Below are 21646 nucleotides of genomic sequence, written 5' to 3' on the forward strand. Positions count from 1 at the left end.
GTTTCCATTATTTTGGCTGTTACCTGTACATAGTGTATTCGGAAAGTATTCAGACCCCATCCCTTTGTTACGTTACAGCCATATTCTAAAATAGAGTCAATGATATTTTTCCCCTCATCAACCTACACACAATACCCCATAATGACAAAGCAAAAACAGGTTTAGAGATTTTTGCCAATGTATTCAAAATGAAAACTGAAATACCTTATTTACATAATTATTCAGACCCTATGCTGTGAGACAAGAAATTGAGCTCAGGTGCATCGTATTTCCATTGATCATCCTTGAGACGTTTCTACAACTTGATTGGAGTCCACCAGTGGTAAATTACTCTTAAGGATTGGACCCTTTTTTCAATTTCCGCCTAAAATGACATACGCAAATCTAACTGCCTATAGCTCAGGACCAGAAGCAAGGATATGCATATTTGTGGTACCATTTGAAGGGAAACACTTTGAAGTTTGTGGAATTGTGAAATGAATGTTGGAGAATAACACATTAGATCTGGTAAAAGATAACAAAAAAACATGCTTTTCTATTTATTTATTTTTCAACATCTTTGAAATGCCATACATTTAGAGGTTATCCACACGATCGCAGCAGTGTCTGTGCAAGGTTTCAGACTGATCCAGTGAAGAATTACATCACTACACAATATTTTGTATCATGTCTGCCAGGAGTTTGCCCAAATGTGCTGAATTGGTCAATATATACATTTTCAAGTACATAACTATTGGGAACATACAAAGATGCTATGGTAATAACATGTTTTAGTTTACACACTCCCAGGAATGTCATACATGATGGATCATTAGCTTCCCTACAGAAAATACACCGACCTTCACACATCTGGATGGCCAGGCGGGGTGGGTGTGGAGCCAGAGACAGCAGTGGGATCAAACTGTAGAACCCAGTTCCTACATTTGAGTAGAAACATGTATTTTATCAAACAAAACTATACTACATTTTATCTCTGGGATCCTCAGGATGACAAATCAGAGAAAGATTATTGAATGTAAGTATACTGCTCAAAAAAATAAAGGGAACACTTAAACAACACAATGTAACTCCAAGTCAATCACACTTCTGTGAAATCAAACTGTCCACTTAGGAAGCAACACTGATTGACAATAAATTTCACATGCTGTTGTGCAAATGGAATAGACAACAGGTGGAAATTATAGGCAATTAGCAAGACACCCCCCAATAAAGGAGTGGTTCTGCAGGTAGTAACCACAGACCACTTCTCAGTTCCTATGCTTCCTGGCTGATGTTTTGGTCACTTTTGAATGCTGGCGGTGCTTTCACTCTAGTGGTAGCATGAGACGGAGTCTACAACCAACACAAGTGGCTCAGGTAGTGCAGCTCATCCAGGATGGCACATCAATGCGAGCTGTGGCAAGAAGGTTTGCTGTGTCTGTCAGCGTAGTGTCCAGAGCATGGAGGCACTACCAGGAGACAGGCCAGTATATATGGAGACGTGGAGGAGACCGTAGGAGGGCAACAACCCAGCAGCAGGACCGCTACCTCCACCTTTGTGCAAGGAGGAGCAGGAGGAGCACTGCCAGAGCCCTGCAAAATGACCTCCAGCAGGCCACAAATGTGCATGTGTCTGCTCAAACGGTCAGAAACAGACTCCATGAGGGTGGTATGAGGGCCCGACATCCACAGGTGGGGGTTGTGCTTACAGCCCAACACCGTGCAGGACGTTTGGCATTTGCCAGAGAACACCAAGATTGGCAAATTCGCCACTGGCGCCCTGTGCTCTTCACAGATGAAAGCAGGTTCACACAGAGCACATGTGACAGTCTGGAGACGCCGTGGAGAACGTTCTGCTGCCTGCAACATCCTCTAGCATGACCGGTTTGGCGGTGGGTCAGTCATGGTGTGGGGTGGCATTTCTTTGGGGGCCCGCACAGCCCTCCATGTGCTCGCCAGAGTTAGCCTGACTGCCATTAGGTACCGAGATGAGATCCTCAGACCCCTTGTGAGACCATATGCTGGTGCGGTTGGCCCTGGGTTCCTCCTAATGCAAGACAATGCTAGACCTCATGTGGCTGGAGTGTGTCAGCAGTTCCTGCAAGAGGAAGGCATTGATGCTATGGACTGGCCCGCCCGTTCCCCAGACCTGAATCCAATTGAGCACATCTGGGACATCATGTCTCGCTCCATCCACCAACGCCAAATTGCACCACAGACTGTCCAGGAGTTGGCGGATGCTTTAGTCCCGGTCTGGGAGGAGATCCCTCAGGAGACCATCCGCCACCTCATCAGGAGCATGCCCAGGCGTTGTAGGGAGGTCATACAGGCACGTGGAGGCCACACACACGACTGAGCCTCATTTTGACTTGTTTTAAGGACATTACATCAAAGTTGGATCAGCCTGTAGTGTGGTTTTCCACTTTAATTTTGAGTGTGACTCCAAATCCAGACCTCCATGGGTTGATAAATTGGATTTCCATTGATTATTTTTGTGTGATTTTGTTGTCAGCACATTCAACTATGTAAAGAAAAAAGTATTTAATAAGATTACTTCATTCGTTAAGATCTAGGATGTGTTATTTTAGTGTTCCCTTTATTTTTTTGAGCAGTGTACATTATTTACCTTCAGAGGTGAATGTATCAAACCAGTTGTAACAATGTACGCTGAGAGTGGGGAAGCAAGTTCAGGGAGTGAATACATTAAATAAATAAATGAACAAAACAAGAAACACAAACAGCGCACCAACATGAAACAGCAACAATGACGACTGGGGAAGAAACCAAAGGGAGTGACAAAAAGGGCAGGTAATCAAGGAGGTGATGGAGTCCAGGTGAGTGTCATTATGCGCGTAACAGGTGTGCGCCCTAATGAGCAGCCTGGTGACCTAGAGGACGGAGAGGGAACACACGTGACACCAGTTGCCATGATGAAAGTGTTTTGTTGTTTTGCAATATTCTCAAACAATAGCATGGTATATTTTTGCTGTACTAGCTACTGTAAATTGGACAGTGCAGTTAGATTAACAAGAATTTCAGCTTTTTGCCCATATAAGACATGTCTATGTCCCGGAAAGTTGGCTGTTGTTTACAACGTCATTCTAGTCAAATTATCGCATACTGAGCAACAATTGTCCCGTTTAGGGACACCGATCCCATAGAGGTTACATGATTTGGAAAGGCACACACTTGTCTATATAAGCTCCCACAGTTGATAGTGCATGTCAGAGCAAAAACCAAGCTATGAGGTCGAAGGAATTGTCTGTTGAGCTCCAAGACAGGATTGTGTCGAGGCACAGATCTGGGGAAGGGTACCAAAAATGTTCTGCAGCATTGAAGGTCCCCAAGAACACAGTGGCTTCCATCATTCTTAAATGGAAGAAGTTTGGAACCACCACAATACTTTTCCTAGAGCTGGCCAAACTGAGCAATCAGTGAAAAAGGGCCTTGGTCAGGGAGGGGACCAAGAACCCGATGGTCATTCTGACAGTGCTCCAGAGTTCATCTGTGGAGATGGGAGAACCTTCCATAAAGACAACCATGTTTGCAGCACTCCACCAATCAGGCCTTTATGGTAGAGTGGCCAGACTGAAGCCACTCCTCAGTAAAAAGCACATGACAGCCCGCTTGGAGTTTGTCAAAAGTCACCTGAAGGACTCTAAGACCATGAGAAACAAGATTCTCTGGTCTGATCAAACCAGATTGAAATATTTGGCCTGAATGCCAAGCGTCATGTCTGGAGGAAACCTGGCACCATCCCTACGGGGAAGCATGGTGACAGCTAGGGCTGTGGTGGTCATGAAATTTCATCAGCCAGTGATTGCTTGCAAATTACTTTCGGTCTCACGGTAATTGGGCTCCCGAGTGGCTCAGCGGTCTAAGGCACTGCATTTCAGTGCAAGAGGTGTCACTGCAGTCCCTGGTTTGAGTCCAGGGTGCATCACAAACAATAAACAAAACACAAACCGTGACGACAGCAGTGTGACATGCGCTTACTCAAAATAATCTCCCACAAACACAGGTGGGAAAATCAACTACGTAAATATGATCCCCAATTAGAGACAACGATGACCAGCTGCCTCTAATTGGGAATCATACAAAAAAAACAACATAGAAAAAAGAAACTAGAGCACAACATAGAAAAAAAAAATAGATAAACCCCCCAGTCACGCCCTGACCTACTCTACCATAGAAAATAAGAGCACTCTATGGTCAGGATGTGACAGTCACCCATCAAACTATACTTGATTTCATCTTGTCTTTACATATACTAAGTAATATATGTGTGAAATTTGTTTTGATTTAGAATGGACCATTATCATGCACCTGTATCGAAACAGGGGCAGCGGGAAAAAATACATGTCATCTATGCACTTAAATAGTGAATGGAGAACGCTTTTTCCCATGTTATTTTTTCTCATGCCAGCCAGGTAGGCTATACTCCTGTTGTAAATATAAGCAATGTGCTTAATATTAGGAAAGTTGAAAAATAAATATAGTAGGTCTAGCCTGTAGAAAGCTGATCCTCCTCTTTTCAGTAGAGTCCATCACTCTATTTTCTCGCGCAATTGCATAGCCTATTGAAATGTTGAGCAACATGTGCTCATGGGCTCTCATGAAGTGTTTAATTAGGATTAGAGGGACAATAGAGTGTTGAGTACCAGACAGTTAGCAAGTTTGGTAGGCTACTAATGACCATCAGCAGCATCAGAGCTTGGAGAAGCCTAATTACCGTGACTAAATGGTCACGTGGAATTTGACTGTCTTCATGACTCATGACCACCGGTGTGGCGATAATACAGTCACCGTAACAGCCCTAATGGTAGTAGCATCATGCCGTGGGGATGTTTTTCAGCGGCAAGGACTGGGAGACCAGTCAGGATCGAGGGAAAAATGAACAGAGCAAGGTACAGAGAGATCCTTGACCTCAGACTGGGTCGACTGTTCACGTTCCAACAGGAAAACAACCCTAAGCACATAGCCAAGACAATGCAGGAGTGGCTTCGGGACAATTCTCTGAATGTCCTTGAGTGGCTCAGCCAGAACCAGGCCTTGAGAACCCAATTGAACAGACCTGAAAATAGCTGTGCAGTTACGCTCCCCATCCAACCTGACAGAGCTTGTGAGGATCTGCAGAGAAGATGGGAGACACTACCCAAATACAGGTGTGCCAAGCTTGTAGCATAATACCCAAGAAGAGTCAAGGCTGTAATTTCTTCCAATGGTGCTTCAACATAGTACTGAGTAAAGTGTCTGAATACTTATGTAAATGTGATATTTCAGTTTCTAACAATCTGTTTTTGCTTCGTCATTATGGGGTATTGTGTATAGATTGATGAGGGATAAAAAAAAAGATTTTAGAATAAGGCTGTAAGGTAACAAAATGTGGAAAAAGTCAAGGGGTCTGAATACCTTCTGAATGCACTGTACACACATACGATTTCCGTTTGTGCGTGTGATATAAGGGTTGGAGCAGTTTATTTAGACAATATAAAGACAAACTTGTTTTAACAATGGCAGCTGCCACGTTGAGCTGAGCCTTGCTGTAGGGAAACCACCTTAGTGTCTGACTTTCGGCTGTCAAAGATGAACCTCCTCCGACTTCACTCTTTGACTTTCATCTACAGTCGGTTGCTTTCCCCTTACCATTCAAACACCCTCAGTCTCTCTCTCATTCACTCACGTTTTCTCTCTCACTCACATACTCTCTCTCTCTATAGATATATATATATATATATATATAGATATATATATATATATATATATATATATATATATATATATATATATATATATATATATATATATATATATATCTCACTCACATGGTCTCTTTCTAAATATATATATATCTCTATCTCACTCACATGTTCTCTCTCCATATATCTCACTCACATGGTCTCTTTCTATATATATATCACATGTTGTCTATATATCTCACTCACATACTCACTCAATTCAATTCAAGGGGCTTTATTGGCATGGGAAACATATGTTAACATTGCCAAAGCAAGTGAAGTAGATAATATACAACTCTCTCTGTCTCTCTTACTCACACACATACTCTCAGTGCTGTGTGCTGGTGTCATATTGGATGTGTTTGGCCTTGGTTGGTAGTGTTTCCTATGCATTGTGTGATCAGAGCCTATAGTGGATTGGTCAGACCCCCCATCAGAGCCTGCGTTCTGTTGGCACTCTGTGACCCAGATCTGGTCTGGACCAGATTAGACAGAAGGGTCCCTCCATCTTCCTCAATTTCTCTTCTCTTCTGTTCTGATTTTCTCTTTTCTTCTCCCTTTCTCTTCTCTTCTCATTTTCTCTTCTCTTATTCTCATCTCTTCTTGTTTACATGCATACATACATCCAGTTTTCATATGCTATGTTTTGACTTAACACCTTGCCACATTCTCACAGTTTTCAAAGACAGTCAAACCTACCCATTTCTATTAAAGGTCGAGTTTGGGCAAAAACACAAAAATCACATTATAACTGATCAATGCACCATCATATCAGGTCATTTAATGCTTAAAAGAAAATGGATGATTACGATATTTGGCTACAGAAGTGCCATTTCTTACCGATCGCTACAGCTTCCGTCCAAAAACAAATCCTGTGAAATTATGTCAACACATACTGGAGGAGTTACTGGCTAGCTATTGTGGCAAGCTTAGGAAATGAACTAGCTTCGTTGGTCGCGGCGCGCATTACCAGAATGGTAAAAATTGAGAAAGAGGCACAGTTGGACCGTTTTTCGTTCACAAAGTTGACCTTTAACTCTGCTCAAATATCCTCTTGACTGCATACGGCTTTGTTTGCGACCCCTTTTGCATATAAAACATCTTCCCAAAAGACAAAAGCGTACATCTCTTCTCGGCTGTGCCATTAACATGGAAATTGGAATGTGACATTTGGGACAGGACAGGGATTTCAATGACCCACTCCACCCCATCCCCAACTCCCCATTCCTCTCCTCATCCCTCCATCTCCCTCTCTTTCTCAGACTATTCCCCCTCTCTTTCTTTAGTGGGCGTTTCTAGCCTGACACTGGCCTAATGAATGAGCAGGATGATTTATGGCAAGAGGGGAGAAAGGGAGTGAGGGAGGGGGGAGGACTTGGAAGTTTAAGGAAGTAAGGGGTCTTCCAGGATGCCCATGAGGGTGGGAGGTAAGTGGGGTGAGGTTTGAGGGTGTCGAGAGCGTCTGTGAGCTAGTATGTCAGGCACATTATAGTTGTACACTGTAAACATGAATTAGAAGACATTCTTATGAAACACTTTAAAGTTCAACTGCCCCTTTCTGGTTTTATACGGCCTATGTGGCATCAATATAAGTCAGAAACATAAATTATACTGTCAAAATTGACAACAAAGTGTAAATAGGATAATAAATCAGTCTCATCCAAAACAGTTTTGTGACTTCGTCACAATTTACTGGAGGGTTGGGATTACGATCATGCCCACTTGCGCAGTGCCCACTAACACAAGAGAAGCAGCTGTGCTGATTGCGCTCTATCAGCTGTGCGTGCTCTATTCAATCATAGCAGCAGACAGTGAGACAGACATCCCATTAAGCAGTGCCTCAGATTCCTTATGAAACACTGCCAGACAGACACACTCTGGTAATAGATAGTGAGAAAGTTGTAAACAAATAAATGGCACTGAAGCACACACGTCGCCACTCGCCAATGACTTAATACGTTTATTGTGGACCAGCTGCTCAATGTGCCTGCTAGCTACCATTTGCTAGCTTCATTGACAAACACAGAGTTAGCTAACTAGAAAGTGATTTCAGGCACTGATGAACAGCATGTAGCTTGTGCTTTACAGTATTTACGATAGTTTGACAGCTTGCAGATGTAGACATGTTATTGTTCCAAGAAATCAGTCCTAAGCGTACAGCCAGACTTTCCTGACTGGATAGACTGTATGAAGTGCACTGACGAGTTTTTCAGGCAAATCTTTTTACTTGAGAAATACTGCACTAAAGACCTTAGCTAGATGTAAAATTGCCTGACTAAGACCTCAGCAGAAACGTCTAAATTAATGGCAGATTCCCTGATTGATCTTAGATTAATTCTATTTTAATGAAGTGGCTATTTTGAGGAAGTGGCTATGTTGTTGTTACAGTGACTCATAATGGTCAAAGAAAAGTACCTGCCAGGGTACGATATTCACACATAACCACAGATTATCCATTATATTGACCAAATACTCAAGTGGCTGCTCTTACAATGAAAATAAATGTCTTCAAAAATGGAAGGCAGTCGGGAGAAGGCAAGATCAGGTGGGACCATTCTAGCCAATGAGAGGGCAGATATGGGTGTGAACAACAGGTACAACTCCGATATGAAGTGTATTTTCTCAAAGTGGCCGGGATGTCACATGTCCTACATATATCAGTACTCGTAACAACCTAAGCACTGCGAAACTTCCATTCAGTCAAATAAGTCACACATAGCAAATAAGCCATACATTTTTTGGTTAACCAATCTGGTGGAGAAGACAGATTTTGGGCGCAGTTATCCCACTCGCTTCGCCTCTTCCTCTCTGACATAGCACACCCACGTCAAACCACATCCTCAAAGACAAGACTCATTTGCCTTCAGTCATGGCTGCTAGCAATTCTTAATGCGCAATCTTCAAAACGAGGCCAAATCAGGAAGTGCAGTCACCCTGTAAAGTAAAAAAGTGTATTTATTGTTCAACAAATGTATTTTATTGTATTTTTACAAAACAACAAGACTACCAAAAAGTTAGTCGACAGAACAGGTATTTTCTTTTTTTTAACAGAATATGCAAGTCATCGCACAATTGCAGCAACACTCCTTCAAAAGTGACGGTTACAAGCTTTTCACAACAAGCTTTCTCTGTAAAAAAAAAACTAACGTAGAAAAGAACGACATTCTCATCGGACGACAGGCGATAGGGATCCAAAGACGACAGAGAAGACAGGCAAAGGCGTCCTGAGAGGACGACGAACCCCTGCAGTTTTATCTGTCCGGCCGGCTGCCTGACAACACACATTGTGCTCCATATTTTTTGTTGTTTCTCCGCCACAACAGGTGCAATAGCCTTTATGCTTCTCGAAACGGTATGCATTTCTACAAAAAGAGGTTGGCACATTCAAGACATTAACTGTTTATAATAATGGACCTTTTTTTCCTTATAAATACAATATACTTTTTCTATCCCTGTATCCAGAACCCACGTAAAAACAGTACAGAGATGGCTATTTACAAATGGATGAGCCCAAGAGTCATAAATAATCATAATAATAGCAAAAAAACGATGAAAGTCCGTTCTTCTTCCATTGTTCCTTAGAATGTGATCATATTCTTTATTTTGTAGCTGTTTGCGTCGATGGAAAAAAAAGAAAATGGGAGGCATCAAAGGAACGTATTTTGTTTCTACGTGAGAATGTTCCTGTCTCCACTTATCTCATTTCCTGAAAAAGACAGACAAACGTGTCAGAAAACATGTGAAAAAAGGAACAAAAAGCAGAAAGCCAAGGCTTGTTTATTATCTGCACATAACAGGTAGGAGCTCTAACAAAGCATGTATTGAGGATGATTCTCATAAATCACAAAGTCCGTCTACATCGCTTGATTTAAATACAACAAAATGTACTGTGAGGCTTTTCCCCATGTTAGATCTCTAATGCAGGTCAAAGGGGAATGACCTATCGTTGGGTCACCGATCGCCTGAGAACCAGCAGATCTGTAGGACAGTGTCTGGACCGACAGAGCCAATTCTGCACCTAATAAACGAGGTCATCTAGTACAAATTGGCTGAAGCTCTACTGAGCATAGCCTAGCTGAATGAATGACAAAGCTAGACGTGGTGATAGGTTGGTAGATGCTGTATATTTTATATTTGGCAAACAGTAAGCTACTTAATACTACAATATTACCAATTTTCTGTTTAGATCGAGGTACAATGGTCGCAACAGTGGCAGTTGAAAGCTAGTAGCACAGTGTAAGTTACCACTGGGAATCACCATGGGTGCACAGAGCAAATGCAATGTACCAGTAAGTGGTTATACAGTAGTTTGACAACTAAAGTCATTTTTGAAAAGATGTCAAAATGTTGTTGTGGTTGTTTATTTTCTAGTCTTTTTTAGCCCGGGGGACATACTACACAGCTTGTACCCACTTAAAAGGCCTTCTACCCCCTCACTAGGGAGCCTGCGCAGAGTGCACTTAAAGCAGCGATCCCACAAAGAAGTGTACCCTCAGTGCACTACAGAGCGAGAGTGGGGTGGGGGGGCTGAGTTTGACATTATCCCACACTGTGCAGGGGATTTTGTGTTTTGTGTGTGTGCGTGCATGCACATCTTTTTATGGCGAGAGAAATCATTTGTGAGCGTGTGTGTTTTATAGAGAGAAATATAGTATTTGTGAGCAATAGTAGATATCAGTACGCTTGACAGGGCTTGTCATTTTGCTCAGTTATCCCTCATGTCAGCATTTCCATGCTAGTGAATGATTATTTACACACGTATGACACTAGCCCTGAACCATAAACAATTTAACTGTTATATTATCTATTCCCTGAACTGTGTACAGAAACTGAATACATTTGCTGGATACTGATCTGTACTTTGTTTTATTGACAAAGACCAATGCGGGGTAAAGGGGCACACTTGAATGAATTGATGTATGTATTTTCATAGTACATGGTCTATGAAAGCTGCAACATTTTTGGCCCTGTGAGATACAGTGGCTGCAGGGAAAGATCTTGAGCTGACACTCGTTAACTAGTGAATTTTTTAAAAGAGACCAGTGGACAAAGAGTTGCCTATAGTATGTATAAGCTGGAAGTAGAAGCCTAAGTGTTGTTGTCCATTCATTTACTCCAATTAGGTGAGGGATGATAGGGTTAGGGGAAAATAATAAAGGAAAATATATTTAAAAATATATATATATGGGGGATTGGAAATGATGCGGACAATTACATTGACAGAAACCACAATCTATTTACAATATTAAAGCTAAAAAAAGAGAGAAAAAATAGAGTTGCCTATCCCCGTCTTAGCTAAAACACAAAACATGACATTACCCTAGGTCACCTCATCTGTAGTATCTCTCTTCTCAGCCCCCAAATAACTCCTGAACACCAGTAGACATTGTAGCTCCCAAGAACTAGAACCCACCATGGTCCCCTTCTACTACCACTATTACCTTAACCGTAGTGTCTCTTCTTGCCCCCCTTCCTGATATGAATAGCTCAACTAAATGCCAGAGAGAAGAGAAAACCAGCGATATTGTGGCTGCCAAGAACCAGAAACCTTGTATCACCTTCTCTCCTCGTTGCGTTTCCTGCCCGGGCAGTGACCCCCTCGTGACCCTGTGGAGCCCCGCGATGAGGAGCTTCCTGTGGTGGAGCAGTTGCTGGACATATGACCCCCCCGCCCCGCCAGGTAGCTGGGTTTGCCATATGGGATCAGGTCCTCATCTGTGGAGGTGATGGAATTGGGTGAGAGGGGAGAGTTAGGGTCAGGGATCAGAGATGTACATGTTGGGAATGGAGAGTAAGAGAAATGGCTATATTCTACTGATAAGAGGATCTTGTAGGATGGAGGGAATACTAAGTCGTGAGTTTTTAATGGATGGATTTGTGAATTGAAATGTATTCATATGTTAGTGTGTGTGAGAGAATGTGTTCATGAGCATGATTGATTTATGTATTATTATTTGTGTGAATGAGTATTTTCCAGGTGAATGAGTGACTGTGTTTGGGTGCGAGTGCTAATAGGCTACTGCAAAGGCTCTGGCTGTGCTTGTGTGTGTGTTGTGAATATGAGACTAAGCATGTGAGTGAACACCACACTTCAGTATCTGCACCACTCACCGTCTTGGCGTCGCTGTCCCGATCCCTTCCTGTTGGGAGTGCTCCGCTCTCCTTCTTTCCTCTCCATGGAGGACAAGGTCCCGGGGCCCCCCTCTCTGTCCAGGGACGTGTTGCCACATTCTACAGTCCCTGCTGGGCCCCGAACTGCTCCGTTCTCTGGAGGTGGCTCTGGTGGAGGGGGGAGGTCTGGAGGAGAAGACAGACAAGGACAACAGGGTTAGGGTTACACTGCAATGGAAGAACAGTAAATATAAGCATATAGGCAAACATACATTATGTAGGCTTTACACACAGAGAGACATGCTCAACACACATTCATTGATTTGTTTGTTCATTCGTCCAAACACGTATGCACACACACCCCAACCACGAGATGTTCACTCCCTTACCGTGGGGCAGACGGTATCGGAGCATGAGGTCTGATACCAGACAGTGTCTATCTACAAACCATCAGACTGCTGAACACTAAACTGGACTGACCACTGCACCTTAGCAAACATGAACTCACTCACTCATGCACACACCCACACAGACACACATATATACAGTACCAGTCAAAAGTTTGGACACACCTACTTATTCAAGGGTTTTTCTTTATTTTTTACTATTTTCTACATTGTAGAATAATAGTGAAGACATCAAAACTATGAAATAACACATATGGAATCATGTAGAAACCAAAAAAAGTGTTAAACAAATCAAAATATATTTTAGATTTTAGATTCTTCAAAGTAGCCACCTTTTGCCTTGATGACAGCTTTGCACACTCTTGGCATTCTCTCAACCAGCTTCATGAGGAATGCTTTTCTAACAGTCTTGAAGGAGTTCCCACATATGCTGAGCACTTGTTGGCTGCTTTTCTATTACTCTGCGGTCCAACTCATCACAAACCATTTTAATTGGGTTGAGGTCGGGTGATTGTGGAGGCCAGGTCATCTGATGCAGCACTCCATCACTCTCCTTGGTCAAATAGCCCTTACCGAGCCTGGAGGTGTGTTTTGGACCATTGTCCTGTTGAAAAACAAATGATAGTCCCACTAAGCGCAAACCGGGATGGCGTATCGCTGCAGAATGCTGTGTTAGCCAAGCTGGTTAAGTGTGCCTTGAATTCTAAATAAATCACAGACAGTGTCACCAGCAAAGCACCCCCACACCTCCTCCATGCTTCACGGTGGGAACCACACATGCGGAGATAATCCGTTCACCTATTCTGTGTCTCACATAGACACAGCGGTTGGAACCAAAAATCTCAAATTTGGACTCATCAGACCAAAGGTCAGATTTCCACCGGTCTAATGTCCACTGCTCGTGTTTCTTGGCCCAAACAAGTCTCTTCTTCTTATTGGTGTCCTTTAGTAGTGGTTTCTTTGCAGCAATTCAACCATAAAGGCCTGATTCACGCAGTCTCCTCTGAACAGTTGTTGTTGAGATGTGTCTGTTATGTGGCTGCAATCTGAGGTGCAGATAACTAATGAACTTATCCTCTGCAGCGGTCTTCATGAGAGCCAGTTTCATCATTGCGCTTGATGGTTTATGCGACTGCACTTGAAACGTTCAAAGTGTTTGAAATTTTCCGCATTAAATGACCTTCATGAATTAAAGTAATGATGGAGTTTTGTTTCTATTTGCTTATTTGTGTTGTTCTTGCCATAATATGGACTTAGTCTTTACCAAATATGGCTATCTTCTGTATACCACCCCTACCTTGTCACAACACAACTGATTGGCTGAAATGCATTAAGAAGGAAAGAAATTGACTTTTAACAAGGCACAGTTGTTAACTTCACTAGGGTACTATTTTCACTTCCGGATGAAAAGCGTGGGCCAAAGTAAACTGCCTGCTACTCAGGCCCAGAAGCTAGGATATGCATATAATTGGTAGATTTGGATAGAAAACACTCTAAAGTTTCCAAAACGAAATCATGTCTGTGAGTATAACAGAACTGATTTGGCAGGCAAAAACCTGAGAAAAATCCATCTAGGAAGTGGGATTTGTTTATGTTTGTAGTTTTCTATTGAATGCCATTACAGTATCCATTGACTTAGGACTCAAATTGTACTTCCTATGGCTTCCACTAGATGTCAACAGTCTTTAGAAATTGTTTCAGGCTTGTATTCTGAAAAATGAGAGAGTAAGACCACTCTGAATGAGTGGACCGTACAGTGTCCTAGAGGTTTTTCATGCGCACGACTGAGAGCGCGCCTTTCTTGTTTACCTTTTATATTGACAACGTTATTGTCTGGTTGAAATATTATCGATTATTTAGGCTGAAAACAACCTGAGGATTGATTATAAACATCGTCTGACATGTTTCTACGAACTTCACGGATACTATTTTGATTTTCGTCTGCCTGTTTTGTTTTGACTGCGTTTGAGCCTGTGGATTACTGAACAAAACGCACCAACAAAAGGTTTTTGGATATAAACAGGGACTTTATCGAACAAATGAACATTTATTGAGTAAATGGGAGTCTTGTGAGTGCAACCATATGCAGATCAAAGGTAAGTGATACATTTTATTGCTATTTCTGACTTGTGTAACTCCTCTACTTGGCTGGTAACTGTTTGTAATGATTTGTCTGCTGGGCGCTGTTCTCAGATAATCGCATGGTATGCTTTCGCCGTAAAGCCTTTTTGAAATCTGACACCATGGTTGGATTAACAAGAAGTTAATCTTTAAACCAATGTATAACACTTGCATGTTTTATAAATTTTTATAATGAGTATTTCTGTTTTTGAATTTGGCGCTCTGCAATTTCAATGGATGTTGGCCAACGTACTGTAGTGAGGTTAATTTAAATGCATCCCATGTGACTAACTCATATTGCTGGTTGAGAGAATGCCAAGAGTGTGCAAAGCTGTCATCAAGGCAAAGGGTGGATAATTTGAAGAATCTAAAATCTAAAATATATTTTGATTTGTTTAACACTTTTTTGATTACTACATGATTCCATATGTGTTATTTCATAGTTTTGAAGTCTTCACTATTATTCTACAAAGTAGAAAATAGTAAAAATAAAGAACAACCCTTGAATGAGTAGGTGTCCAAACTTTTGACCGGTAGTGTACATTCATGCTACACACACATCACAACTGCTGCTGCCAGACTCTTATTTTGATTGTTAAACACTCCACAATTTAAACACTTGCCTGCCAATCACCCATTCCCCAATACATGTAAATATTGGACTATAAATTGTGTCTTCCTGTGTTATACTTCTATTCTACTGAGCCATTTATCTTTTATTATTTCTGCATTGTTAATTACACTTGAAACACTAACCTCCTTGGTTCAGCACCTCTCTTCTGTAAGCTCCGCCCTTGGAGGTCTTCTTTTTCACTCGCGACTTCTGGCCAGGGGGAGTTTGTGTGTTGTCTGCTGGGGATGGCAGAGCTCTTACTGTACGTCAGCCAGAGAGAAATAAAAAATTACTATAAGATAATGGGGTTATGGGTCCTTTGAAGCACTGTACATGGACAACATTGCAAATAACAACATTGCAATGTCTTATGTAATTCCAGCTCTTTGTTTAGGTATTACGAATTACATACAGGACATAAATTAAAATCATTTTCTGTTAATGTTATGTGTGTGTGCATGCATGTACAGTGAGGGAAACGAGTATTTGATCCCCTGGTGATTTTGTACGATTGACCACTGACAAAGAAACTATCAGTCTATAATTTTAATGGTAGGTTTATTTGAACAGTGAGAGACAGAATAACAACAAAGAAATCCAGAAAAACACATATCAAAAATGTTATAAATTGATTTGCATTTTAATAAGGGAAATAAGTATTTGACCCCCTCTCAATCAGAAAGATTTCTGGCTCCCGGGTGTCTTTTATGCAGGTAACGAGCTGAGATTAGGAGCACACTCTTAAAGGGAGTGCTCCTAATCTCAGTTTGTTACCTGTATAAAAGACACCTGTCCACAGAAGCAATCAATCAATCAGATTCCAAACTCTCCACCATGGCCAAGACCAAAGAGCTCTCCAAGGATGTCAGGGACAAGATTGTAGACCTACACAAGGCTGGAATGGGCTACAAGACCATCGCCAAGCAGCTTGGTGAGAAGGTGACAACAGTTGGTGCGATTATTCACAAATGGAAGAAACACAAAAGAACTGTCAATCTCCCTCAGCCTGGGGCTCCATGCAAGATCTCACCTTGTGGAGTTGCAATGATCATGAGAACGGTGAGGAATCAGCCCAGAACTACACAGGAGGATCTTGTCAATGATCTCAAGGCAGCTGGGACCATAGTCCCACCTGTCCTACTATCCAGGTCTGTTCCCAAACAATTTGAACTTCTACTTTTAAAAATCCATCTCTCTAAAAACAAGTCTCTTACCGTTGCCGCCTGCTATAGACCACCCTCGGCCCCCAGCTATGCTCTGGACACCATATGTGAACTGATTGCCCCCCATCTATCTTCAGAGCTCGTGCTACTAGGTGACCTAAACTGGGACATGCTTAACACCCCAGCCAACCTACAATCCAAGCTTGATGCCCTAAATCTCACACAAATTATTAATGAACCCACCAGGTACCACCCCAAAGCCGTAAACACTGGCACCCTCATAGATATCATCCTAACCAACTTGCCCTCTAAATACACCTCTGCTGTTTTCAACCAAGAGCTCAGCGATCACTGCCTCATTGCCTGCATCCGTAATGGGTCAGCGGTCAAACGACCTCCACTCATCACTGTCAAACGCTCCCTGAAACATTTCAGCGAGCAAGCCTTTCTAATCGATCTGGCCCTGGTATCCTGGAAGGATATTGACCTCATCCTGTCAGTAGAGGATGCCTAGTTATTTTTTTTAAATGCCTTCCTCACAATCTTAAATAAGCATGCCCCATTCAAAAAATTTAGAACCAGGAACAGATAGAGCCCTTGGTTCTCCCCAGACCTGACTGCCCTTAACCAACACAAAAACATCCTGTGGCGTTCTGCATTAGCATCGAACAGCCCCCGTGATATGCAACTTTTCAGGGAAGTTAGAAACCAATATACACAGGCAGTTAGAAAAGCCAAGGCTAGCTTTTTCAAGCAGAAATTTGATTCCTGCAACACAAATTCAAAAAAGTTCTGGGACATTGTAAAGTCCATGGAGAATAAGAACACCTACTCCCAACTGCCCACTGCACTGAGGATAGGAAACTCTGTCACCACCCATAAACCCACTATAATTGAGAATTTCAATAAGCATTTTTCTACGGCTGGCCATGCTTTCCGCCTGGCTACCCCTACTGCAGTCAACAGCACTGCACCCCCCACAGCTACTCGCCCAAGCCTTCCCCATTTCTCCTTCTCCCAAATCCATTCAGCTGATGTTCTGAAAGAGCTGCAAAATCTGGACCCCTACAAATCAGCCGGGCTAGACAATCTGGACCCTTTCTTAAATTATCTGCCGAAATTATTGCAACCCCTATTACTAGCCTGTTCAACCTCTCTTTCGCGTCGTCTGAGATTCCCATAGATTGGAAAGCAGCTGCTGTCATCTCCCTCTTCAAAGGAGGGGACACTCTTGACCCAAATTGCTACAGACCTATATCCATCCTACCCTGCCTTTCTAAGGTCTTTGAAAGCCAAGTCAACAAACAGATTACCGACCATTTCGAATCCCACCGCACCGTCTCCGCTATGCAATCTGGTTTTAGAGCTGGTCATGGGTGCACCTTAGCCACGCTCAAGGTCCTAAACGATATCGTAACCGCCATCGATAAGAAACAATACTGTGCTGCCGTATTCATTGACCTGGCCAAAGCTTTCGACTCTGTCAATCACCACATCCTCATCGGCAGACTCAATAGCCTTGGTTTCTCAAACGATTGCATCGCCTGGTTCACCAACTACTTCTCTGATAGAGTTCAGTGTGTCAAATCCGAGGGCCTGTTGTCCGGACCTCTGGCAGTCTCTATGGGGGTGCCACAGGGTTCAATTCTCGGGCCGACAATTTTCTCTGTATACATCAATGATGTTGCTCTCGCTGCTGGTGATTCTCTGATCCACCTCTACGCAGGCGACACCATTCTGTATACTTCTGGCCCTTCTTTGGACACTGTGTTAACAACCATCCAGACGAGCTTCAATGCCATACAACTCTCCTTCCGTGGCCTCCAACTGCTCCTAAATACAAGTAAAACTAAATGCATGCTCTTCAACCGATCGCTGCCTGCACCTGCCCGCCTGTCCAGCATCACTACTCTGGACGGTTCTGACTTAGAATATGTGGACAACTACAAATACCTAGGTGTCTGGTTAGACTGTAAACTATCCTTCCAGACTCACATCAAACATCTCCAATCCAAAGTTAAATCTAGAACTGGCTTCCTATTTCGCAACAAAGCATCCTTCACTCATGATGCCAAACATACCCTCGTAAAACTGACCATCCTACCGATCCTCGACTTCGGCAATGTCATTTACAAAATAGCCTCCAATACCCTACTCAACAAACTGGATGCAGTCTATCACAGTGCCATCCGTTTTGTCACCAAAGCCCCATACACTACCTACCACTGCGACCTGTAAGCTCTCGTTGGCTGGCCTTCGCTTCATAATCGTCGCCAAACCCACTGGCTCCAGGTCATCTACAAGACCCTGCTAGGTAAAGTCCCCCCTTATCTCCGCTCACTGGTCACCATAGCAGCACCCACCTGTAGCACGTGCTCCAGCAGGTATATCTCTCTGGTCACCCCAAAGCCAATTCCTCCTTTGGCCGTCTCTCCTTCCAGTTCTCTGCTGCCAATGACTGGAACGAACTACAAAAGTCTCTGAAACTGCAAACACTTATCTCCCTCACTAACTTTAAGCACCAGCTGTCAGAGCAGCTCACAGATCACTGCACCTGTACATAGCCCATCTATAATTTAGCCCAAACAACTACCTCTTCCACTATTGTATTTATTTATTTAATTTATTTTGCTCCTTTGCACCCTATTATTTCTATTTCTACTTTGCACTTTCTTCTACTACAAGTCTACCATTCCAGTGTTTTACTTGCTATATTGTATTTACTTTGCCACCATGGCCTTTTTTTGCCTTTACCTCCCTTATCTCACCTCATTTGCTCACATTGTATATAGACGTATTTTTCTACTGTATTATTGACTGTATGTTTGTTTTACTCCATGTGTAACTCTGTGTTGTTGTATGTTGTCGAACTGCTTTGCTTTATCTTGGCCAGGTCGCAATTGTAAATGAGAACTTGTTCTCAACTTGCCTACCTGGTTAAATAAAGGTGAAATAAAAAATAAATAAAAATAAATAAAAATAAATAGTCACCAAGAAAACAATTGGTAACGCACTACGCCGTGAAGGACTGAAATCCTGCAGCGCCCGCAAGGTCCCCCGGCTCAAGAAAGCACATATACATGCCCATCTGAAGTTTGCCAATGAACGTCTGAATGACTCAGAGGACAACTGGGTGAAAGTGTTGTGGTCAGATGAGCCCAAAATGGAGCTCTTTGGCATCAACTCACCTCGCTGTGTTTGGAGGAGGAGGAATGCTGCCTATGACCCCAAGAACACCATCCCCACCGTCAAACATGGAGGTGGAAACATTATGCTTTGGGGGTGTTTTTCTGCTAAGGGGACAGGACAACGTCAGAGCATCAAAGGGACGATGGACGGGGCCATGTACCGTCAAATCTTGGGTGAGAACCTTCTTCCCTCAGCCAGGGCATTGAAAATGGGTCGTGGATGGGTATTCCAGCATGACAATGACCCAAAACACACGGCCAAGGCAACAAAGGAGTGGCTCAAGAAGAAGCACATTAAGGTCCTGGAATGGCCTAGCCAGTCTCCAGACCTTAATCCCATAGAAAATCTGTGGAGGGAGCTGAAGGTTCGAGTTGCCAAACGTCAGCCTCGAAACCTTAATGACTTGGAGAAGATCTGCAAAGAGGAGTGGGACAAAATCCCTCCTGAGATGTGTGCAAACCTGGTGGCCAACTACAAGAAACGTCTGACCTCTGTGATTGCCAACAAGGGTTTTGCCACCAAGTACTAAGTCATGTTTTGCAAAGGGGTCAAATACTTATTTCCCTCATTAAAATGCAAATCAATTTATAACATTTTTGACATGCGTTTTTCTGGATTTTTTTGTTGTTATTCTGTCTCTCACTGTTCAAATAAACCTACCATTAAAATTATACACTGATCATTTCTTTGTCAGTGGGCAAACGTACAAAATCAGCAGGGGATCAAATACTTTTTTCCCTGACTGTAAGTACAGATACTGTATCTTAAGTTGACCCAGTATCTCACCCAGGGAAATAATCTTGCAGCAACTGGAAATGTGAATTATTATGTGGATTATAGCATTTTTAGCACGGGTTGATACATTTTTCGTTGTGACAAATCAAGTCTGATATTTTAAAGTGGAAATTGCTCAATTTAGAATCCTTTTTAAACCTTGAATACACTACACGTTTGCATTTCCTGGTGTGAAGGAACATTTCTGCAACAACAGGTGATTAAATTAGGATACAGCATCTGTATGGGTTTGTTTGCCCACTGTCCCCTTTCCATGCGTATAAGCACATCTGTGTGTGGTGCATTCACTCGTGTGAGTTTGTGCAGAGCGGTAAGCATCACTGACCAGGTGTGGTGGAGCTGACATTGTCGGCACTCAGCGTTTCCCCCTCACTGAAGTCACGGCGATGATTCAAGCCATTTCGGAGCGGTGTGCCCCCCTCGGAGTCCTCACTGTGCTGCTGGGCTGAGAGGTTAGGGTTGGACTGGGTGAGGGGAGGGCTGGGCGCCTGGGGCACTGGGACGGGACCACAAGGTAACCTACTGTATAATGGCAAAGAAAGAGAGGGTGCTTAGCCAAAGCAATTACATCATTTTATTATGTTACACAACTGAACTATTGTTTTGTTCATTTGAGGGAGAGATTTTACTGCAAATATCATGAGTATTGTGCTATCTGTTGTTAATGAAATTGGGCAATTACCATACCAAAGCATTCATTGCTTTATTAATCTGTGTTATTACCATCTCATTCATCTGAACAAGAGAGTATGGCTACAGTGTCTACTTGTACATACATGATGTGACTTTTAGAATTTGACTATGTTTGGTTTTGTTAGGCTGTGTCGTGTCATGTCATACCGTGCTAGCTGCTGCCCGTCATGGTGGTGAAGGTGTGCTGTGTCATGGGGTGGATGGTGGCTCTCCTCTCGGGGCGATGGCGTGAGAGTAGCAGTGGACTGGTGACTGTAGGAAGTGGTGGGGGACGAGGCACCACACCTGAGGGGAGGGGCAGGACCATCCTCACAACCCTCGGTCAGATAGGTCCTGTCTGGAAGGGGCGGGCACCACTCTTCCTCATCAGACCTGGGAAGGAGGAGAGGGTCACTTTTTCCATGAGTTCACTTAAGTCAGAGTAGGATGCCGTGGCCCCTAGGAACACTGATCTATTGTCCGTTTTTGCATTGTCCCGTTTAATGGATTGGGGAGGATAAACTGTTCCTAGATCTGTGCCTAAGGGCAACTTCTACCTGGAGCATTATAAAACAGTCACCGCTTGTGCAGTTGGTGCTATGGCGCAGTAGGTAGCTCGATCATAACACATTCACAATGGTGGCCCTCCCTCTTTAGCTCATAATGCTTACAGCATTGGTCTGTAGCGTATCGATTTCCACTGCTCTACAGCACCGTTAAACAGCCTTCCATGTGGGTCTGCTGAGCGCCATGTCTGGCAAGGAGATCAGGGTGTGCATGGAATCACTTAAAGGGTGTTTTCATACATTGGTGTTTGGTAGAGAGGTATGTGTGGAGAGAGGGCTGTGTGCCTGTGCC

At 43.0% G+C, this 21646-nt stretch overlaps 1 protein-coding gene across 4 annotated transcripts in view; it reads right to left on the reverse strand.

Annotated features, from left to right (window-relative positions):
• Positions 1–7652: 7652 nt before the first annotated feature.
• Positions 7653–21646, reverse strand: part of LOC106567652 (roundabout homolog 3) — a 306687-nt gene continuing 292693 nt past the window's right edge. For all 4 annotated transcript variants that reach the window (XM_014137193.3, XM_014137191.3, XM_014137190.3 and 1 more), the window contains 6 exons: positions 20957–21181; positions 20442–20638; positions 15113–15229; positions 11829–12014; positions 11276–11432; positions 7653–9423 (listed from right to left, as the gene is read on the reverse strand). In XM_014137193.3, coding sequence (XP_013992668.1) covers positions 9417–9423; positions 11276–11432; positions 11829–12014; positions 15113–15229; positions 20442–20638; positions 20957–21181 — 889 coding nt within the window. In that variant the 3' untranslated portion in view covers positions 7653–9416. The remainder of the gene's footprint in view (positions 9424–11275; positions 11433–11828; positions 12015–15112; positions 15230–20441; positions 20639–20956; positions 21182–21646) is intronic.

The sequence above is a fragment of the Salmo salar genome, chromosome 13 (assembly GCF_965601325.2).
Source record: "Salmo salar chromosome 13, fSalSal1, whole genome shotgun sequence".
Taxonomy (NCBI): Eukaryota; Metazoa; Chordata; class Actinopteri; order Salmoniformes; family Salmonidae; genus Salmo; species Salmo salar.